General features: G+C 36.8%; 1 protein-coding gene across 1 annotated transcript in view; it reads left to right on the top strand.

Moving 5' to 3' along the window:
• The window catches only part of LOC106882470 (prolyl 4-hydroxylase subunit alpha-1), a 100,240-nt gene that overhangs the window by 49,045 nt on the left and 43,037 nt on the right, over positions 1-8,158 (top strand). The window contains exon 3 of the mRNA XM_052976157.1: positions 7,944-8,105. Within this exon, the coding sequence (XP_052832117.1) occupies positions 7,944-8,105 (162 nt within the window). The remainder of the gene's footprint in view (positions 1-7,943; positions 8,106-8,158) is intronic.

Raw genomic sequence — 8,158 nt, 5'->3', positions numbered from 1 at the left:
TGTGTGTGTGTGTGTGTGTGTGTATATATATATATATATATATATATATATATATATTCATATATCTGTGAGTGTGTATGTGTGTATGTCTTTGTGTATGTGTTTGTCCCCTCATCACCACTTGACAACCAGTGCTGGTGTGTTTACAACCCCATAACTTAGCAGTTTGGCAAAAAAGACTGATAAAATAAATACTAGGCTTGAAAAAAAAATAATATAAATACTGGAGTTGATTCATTTGACTAAAATCCTTCAAGGTGGTGCCCCAGCATGGCCACAGTCTAATGACTGAAACAAATAAAAGATAAAAGAGAGAATATACATATTATATAGATTGGGTCATCTTATAAATAATGTGTTTTTTTTCAATTGCATGAACTAAAAGTCAGAGGAGGAAAGATAAACTACCTGCATCATATTGCCATAAAAGCAGGTAGTAATTTTAACTTGTACTTATTCTTAGAGCAAGTTTTGAAAAGTGCAGTTTGATCTTAACAGTTATTTTTTCAAAGCTATAATGGAAGTGACAAAGGAGCATATTTGGCATATTTTGCTTTATGAGTTCAATAAAGGCAACAACGCAATGGAAAGCGCAAAGAATATTAATGTAGTATATGGTGCTTAGACAATCAGCGTAAGCCAGTGTCAACGGTGGTTCCAGAAATTCTGAGCCAGAAACTACAGCCTAGAAGACAAGCCTCATCCTGGAAGATCTGTAGAGCTCGACGAGGACATCCTACAAACCCTGGTGGAACAAAATCTCATTGTAACTGTTGAGCAACTAGCAAAGAAGCTTGAGTTTGGTCATTCAACTATTCATCGGCACCTGCATGCCATCAGAAAAGACAGCAAATTGGGTCAATGGGTTCCTCAAAAGTCTAATCACATGCAGAAAGTGTATGTGTGCTCTTCTTTATTCTCACATCCCACAAATGAACCTTTTTTGGACTGAATAGTGACTGGTGATGAGAAATGGGTTCTCTATAAAAATGTCAAGTGCTGAAGATAGTAGGTAGGGAAAGGAGAAACACCAGCACCCCGGACTAACGAAGGTCTTCACCTACTTATGGTTTTGTTACCTGTTTGGTGGGATGTGAAAGGTTAAGTCCACTTTGAACTTTTAAACCCAAACCAAATGATAACAAAGGAGATCTACTGTGAGCAGCTTGAGTCAGTGCTAGAAGAAAAACGATCATCTTTGGTTTCAAGATGAAAGGTGTTCCTCCATCAGAATAATGCTCAGCTACATACAGCGAGGATGACATTCTAAAGGCTGGAGCAGTTTGAATGGGAAATGATGCTCCATCCAACATATTCGTCAGACATTGTCCCATCCCAAAATCATTTGGATGGAAAAAATATTAATTCTGTAGATGAGGTCAGAACAGTGCTGGAGGAGTATTTTTTGTCACAGACAAGTGAATTTTGGAAGAGGGGCCTTGCAAGTATACCAGATAATCGGAAGAGCATTGTAGAAAATGAAGGAGAGTATATTTTAGATTAAAAAAGAACTTCATTATCATAATTTTGAAAAATAAAAGAAGTATAAAAACATTATTTATGACATGACCAAATATATATATATGTATGTATGTATGTATGTATAAGTACAGGTGTAGCTATGTGGTTAAGTAGCTCATTTTGCAATTATGTGGTTTGGAGTTCAATCTCGCAGTATGGCACCTTGGACAAGTATTTTCTAGTATAGCACTAGGCCAATCAAAATTTTATGAGTGAATTTCATTGACAAAAATTCTCTGGGAGCAGTCCCCCTGTCTTCTCCTACAAGAGGTCAATCAAAGCTTTGTGAGACTATAGATACGTTTCAGGAGGGTCATTTTTTTCTTTCTTTTTCCTGCCAAATAAACACATGCACTATATATTTGTTCTTCACTCATTTATCATTGTTCTTATTTTATCTTATGTCAGTTGTCTGGAAATCTTTTGTCACATATATGATCTCTTCAGCAACTCTTCCATCCCATGAGTATCCTTCTGCTCTGTTTAATCCATTCTCTATTTGTGTATTGTCCTGCTCTGTTTAGAGAATGGACTAAACAGAACAGGTGGTTACACATAAGGTCAAAGAGTTGTTGCAGAGGTCACATGTGTGTGACAAGATTTCTAGGCAATGGACATAAAATAAAACAGGAACAATAATAAACAAGTGAAGAATGATTATATAGTGTGTGTATTTATTTGGCAGGAAAAAAAAATGACCATCCTGAAATATAACAATATGTTTCAACACACACTTTCACATCAGGAACCTTACAAAACAAATTCATAAACGTACCTATATTATAATGGAGAAAGCTGCTTATTAATTAGGTATGTAACGCCTACACTCTTGGAGTGGTTGGCGTTAGGAAGGGCATCCAGCTGTAGAAACTCTGCCAAATCAGATTGGAGCCTGGTGTTGCCATCTGGTTTCACCAGTCCTCAGTCAAATCGTCCAACCCATGCTAGCGTGAAAAGAGGACGTTAAACGATGATGATGATGATGATGTAACAGTTACAAATAGAAAGCAATCATTGAATGACTCTGGAAATTTTTTTAGAAATTCATGTTCCAAGAAATTTCCTGTAGTTTGGATTTCTGAAGGTTATTGAATATTTGAACTACAAGTTTTTCATAAATCTAAATATTCATTGCATTCACTGCAGAGTAGATTTAATAAACAATATTAATTTGTTGCAGGCGAAATTTTCCTTTTTCATTTGCAACAATCTCTCACTCTCTCTTGCCTCTATTTTCATTTATGATAATTTAATATATATTCATTTCAATGTTTTCATTTTAAGATTAAATTCGCTATTGGCAAAACACATACTTTATATTCAATAAATGTAATGTAAAAAAATTATTTATTGAATGAATGAATGCTATTAGAGAAAATAGCTGTTTGACTTTGGGGCTTATTTATGATAAAATGAAAAGTTTTTGATATACCATAAAAAGAAATTAAGAACTGATTTTGTTGGTATGGCTGTTTGGAACACTATATGCCTAACAATAATAACTATGTGATCGCTGCTATTTCTAGCATGCTAAACCTTGAAGTTTGTTTAAATTACAGATATATTACAACCATGACAAATTATCAAAATATTTACTAAGCAAGTGAGATTTTTAATAAATTGAAGTTTTCAGGAAAATTTACTTTCTGAACTTCCTTTTATTATTGAATATTTCAAGTTCATAAATCTAAACATTTGGTCCAAGATAGTTTTTAATGAACTTTTATTTATACGATTTTTTTCATTTCATGTTTATTTCATTCATTGTTTGCAATGTTCTCTCTCCTCACTTTCTCTCTCACACACACACTTGTCTCTCTAATATAAGCACACACACACTCCAGGTTTGACGAGCAGAAAAATTGCACAGAAGGCAGTCTTCTGCTGGTATATATATATATTTGTATACACACACTAGCAGTCTTCTGCTAGTATATATATATATATATATATATGTACACATACACACACACTTATATCATCACTGTCGTCATCATCATTTAATGTCTGTCTTCCATGGTGGCATGGGTTATCCTTCTCTTTTGCCAAACTGCTAAGTTATGGGGACATAAACACACCAACACCAATTGTCAAGTGGTGATTGGGGGTGGGGAGGGCGGAAACAGACACAAAGACACACACACTCATATATGTATATATATATGTATGTATGTGTAAGTATACATATGTATGTATGTATGTATATATATATATAATTAGAAATGATCTAATTATAAATCTCACAGAGAGAATTAAGCAGCAGTGTTACGATAAAGCAGTTGTATACTGTCAACTTAATGTGACAGTCCCAATAAGGGAATCATACTGCTGCTATTTAGCCCGAGGAAGCTGGACCCCTTCCTGTCGGCCTTGACAGTATGCATTCAGGGACATGTTTCTGAGTCATTGCTCATCATCAGCCTGAAGTAGCAAAAACCAGCTGGCTGAAAATGCATGTCAAACCCTTGCAAATATATATATTTTTAGTAAAAACACATTCACTGTATATATGTATATAATATGTGTATATATACACTCTCGGAGTGGTTGGCGTTAGGAAGGGCATCCAGCTGTAGAAACTCTGCCAAATCAGATTGGAGCCTGGTGTTGCCATCTGGTTTCACCAGTCCTCAGTCAAATCGTCCAACCCATGCTAGCATGGAAAGCGGACGTTAAATGACGATGATGATGATATATATTGCTTATATTAGTGCCACATCAAAAGCACCCAACAAACACTGTAAAGTAGCTGGCATTAGGAAGGGCATCTGGCCATAGAAACGAAGCCAAATCAAACTGGGACCTGGTGCAGCTCTCCTGCTTGCCAGCTGTGGTCAAACTGTCCAACTCATAGAGAATGGACATCAAAGGAGTAGGAGGAGAGGGATGATGATGATGATGATGATACATATAACAAAACAGCAAGGTGGAAAACTTTTTGGTATCTTTTCACCATTACATATGTTTCATTTACTAATAGGGTTAGGATTAGGGTTGGATAAACATGTAAGAAATTTCCTATTAGAAATGCTTCAGACAGAGAATCAAATGATACAAAATTTACATTTGAATAAAGCCATGTGGTTTGTATACGGGATTGTAAAAGGACACACTTTGGATTTTACACTACCTACGTTATCTCTTTCCCTCTTCTCATATACACAGGGTGTGGTGAATAAACTGTCATCTAAATTATACAAAAATAAAGATAACGCTGACATCTCATTTAAAGATATATTTACCAAAATTACATAAAAATATCTTGAAATACTAAAGAGTAAATTTCTTGCTGAGTGAATTTTCTTAGACAGTGCCCAACTGACCCTACAATACTGTATAGTCAACAAAATCAAAACCAATGCACATGCGCAAATTTATAAATATAAAGTGGCAACAATTTATCCATCGCACCCTGTATATATATATATATATATATATATATATATATATACACACACACACACACACACACACATACATACATACATATATCAAAAGAAGCAACAGGATATCAACACCTCTTGATATCCTGTTGCTTATTTTGATTTTATTCACCTTACTTTCAGTTGTATGGATAATATCGCACTGATTTGGTGCTTCAACTTAAGTACCTAATTCAACTGAATCTCAATCATTTCTACACATACATACATACATACATGCATACACACACACACACATATTAAGAGCACACGAGACTTAGATTCTCTCAAATGCCCAGGAGGCTCTCTTGAGTTTGTAGATAATTTCTGTTACCTAAGTGACCAAATTAGCAATGGTGGAGGATGCTCTGAAAGTATTGTTTCTAGAATAAGAATTGGGTGAGGAAGTTCAGAGAACTACTACCTCTGTTGGCCACAAAAGGACTTTCTCTCAGAGTGAAAGGTATACTGTATGATGCTTGTGTGTGAGCGGCTATACTCCATGATAGTGAGACATGGGTTCTGAATGCAGAAGACCTGTGTAGACTGGAGAGAAATGAAGGTAGTATGCTCTGTTGGATGTGCACATGTATTGAAAGTGCAAATGTATTGAGAGAAAATTTGGGCATAATAGGAATCAATGTAGCATGTAAGAGAGAAGACTACGTTGGTTTGGACATGTGAAGCGTATGAATGAGGACAACTGTAGAAAGAAATGCTGATCACTGAAACTGGATGGTACCCACGGAAGATGGAGACCAAGGAAGACGTAGGACGAAGTGATAAAGACTGATCTCAGGATATTGGGCTTCACAGAGGAAATGACAATGGACCGAAACGTCTGGTGATATGAAGTTCTAGAGAAGACCCACGCATGTCAGCGAAACTGAGTTCTAGAAGTGCTGTGTGTCCTGCCCACACTTAACAAGAAAGCTTCTCACTCTCTACCACAACAAACCAAACCACATCTCTTCTCTTCCTCACATTTCTGCATCATGCACTATGCTTACCTCCCACTCCCCAATCCTGTCCTGTTAGCCCTCTGCCACTGTATCATTGCTCTCTGCTGGCCCTGATCAGTGTGTTCCATCCACATGCCCTGTCTCACTGTATTATTGCTATCTGCTAGCCCCCGACCTGTGTGTTCTACCCATACGTAACAAGAAAACTTTTTTCACACACCCTACCCGAACAAACCAATCTACATCTCTACATCTCTTCTCTTCCTCACATTTCCTTCTTCATACACTGTACCTAGCTCTCACTCCCCAATCCTGTCCTCACGGCCCTGTTCCTCTGTATCATTGCTATCCGGTAGCTCCCCCCACGACTCTGTATATACCCAGGTTTACACCACTCAACCCCTCTCTGCACTCTTTAATCACACTTCCTTCACAGTATCTTGCCACTTATATTATGGCATTTGAACCTCAATGCCCTGGTACTTGCCACTATCTATATCTCTCTCTTCCTTTACTCACCCATCCCATTTATATTCTGATCCCTGTCCCTTGTGAGTATGCCTGGCATTTTGCCACCATCTCTGTCCTGCTGTCTCCCACTCTCTCTTTCCTCCTGCACTTCCCTCAGGTCAGGCAACCGTGTATTTCCTTTGTGGTAGCACACCTGTTTCTGTTTTCATTCCTGATTTTTCTCTCGATCTCTCTCTCCTTCTGGCCGGGTAACCTTGTACTTTCTCTACAGCAAGATACAGTTGAGAAGTTTACTTCCCAAACACATGCTCTTTGTGGAATCTCGAGGAAGTGTCTTTAGCTATAACACCAGGCTGACTACAGGCTTTTGAGTGGATTTAGGCTAAAGAAACAGAAAGAAACTTGTCATACGTGTGTGTGAGTGTGTGCATATCCACACATATCCACACATATCCACACATGCATATTGTATATATATTAAGGTGGCAAGCTGGCAGAATCATTACCGGGCTGGATGAAATGCTTAGCGGTATTTTGCCTGTTGGTACGTTCTGAGTTCAAATTCTGCTGAGGTTGACTTTACCTTTCATCTTTTCGGGGTCGATAAAATAAGTACCAGTTAAACACTCATTGACTCATCTCCTGCCCCCAAATTGCTGCCTTTGTGGCAAAATTTGAAACCATTATAAAATTAATTTACAAAGGTACCGTTAATTCTATTATTATCCAATGTCACTAGTTTAAGAATAATAATAACAGAATCAATGATACAGGCGACTGCAGGCCAAAAAATAGCATTTAAATAGCTGAGGGATTAAAATTAATCAAAGGACATACTAGGTATGTCTACCTGCTTGAAATAACAGTCAAAACTCCTTATTAAATCGCCAAAAAAATCACCTGTGTATTTTTTGGTGATTTAATAACGAGTTTTGACTGTTATTTCAAGCAGGTAGACATACTTAGTATGTCCTTTGATTAATTTTAATATATATATATATAAATGCATGTTTGTATGTTTGAATGCATGCTTGCAAGCATTTATGTGTGTATATGTGTGTGTATGTTTGTATCTCTTTGTCATCACACCACATGATGGCTGTAAATGAGCACCACTGTCATACAAGTGGTGTCATTTCTTTCCAGTTTTCCTTGAAAATATGTCTAATCTTAGGAAAATATATTGCTTTGTTCAAAAACAATGAGGGTTAGCAACAGAAAGGGCAACTGGCTGTAGAAAATCTGCTTCAATAAATTCCATCTGACCCATGCTAATATGGGAAAGTGGACATTAAAATTGATACTGATGATGATGGCACCAAAGTGCAATGCAGTGGGACTGAACCTGAAACCTTGTAGTTGCAAATCTAACACCTTAACCACACAGCCATACCTGCACCTATGATCCCTCTCTAGAAAATCAAAAATTCAGGAAAAACATATGAATGCCTTTTGTTGTTTTTCACTTCAAATTTATCATTATTGAAATTTTGTTGTTGATTTTTTGTTTAAAAATTAATTTGTAATTATTTATTATTTTTCCTTTTTTTTTTTGCCTTTCCTATAGAATTAGTTTCCACGATAGAAATCAAGAGACAATATCTTCCTGACTATGAAGATCTTAATGGGGCAGCGGCCGCTCTTTTACGACTGCAAGACACTTACCAGTTGGATACTGCTGATATTGCACGTGGGGAAGTTGGTGGTGTGAAAACCCAAGAACTCACAGGTATGTATTGTGTTCTCTCTCTCTCTCTCTCTCTCAATATATATATATATATA

This window comes from Octopus bimaculoides, chromosome 23 (assembly GCF_001194135.2).
Source record: "Octopus bimaculoides isolate UCB-OBI-ISO-001 chromosome 23, ASM119413v2, whole genome shotgun sequence".
NCBI classification, from domain to species: Eukaryota; Metazoa; Mollusca; class Cephalopoda; order Octopoda; family Octopodidae; genus Octopus; species Octopus bimaculoides.
This window is presented reverse-complemented; position numbering and strand designations above follow the sequence as displayed.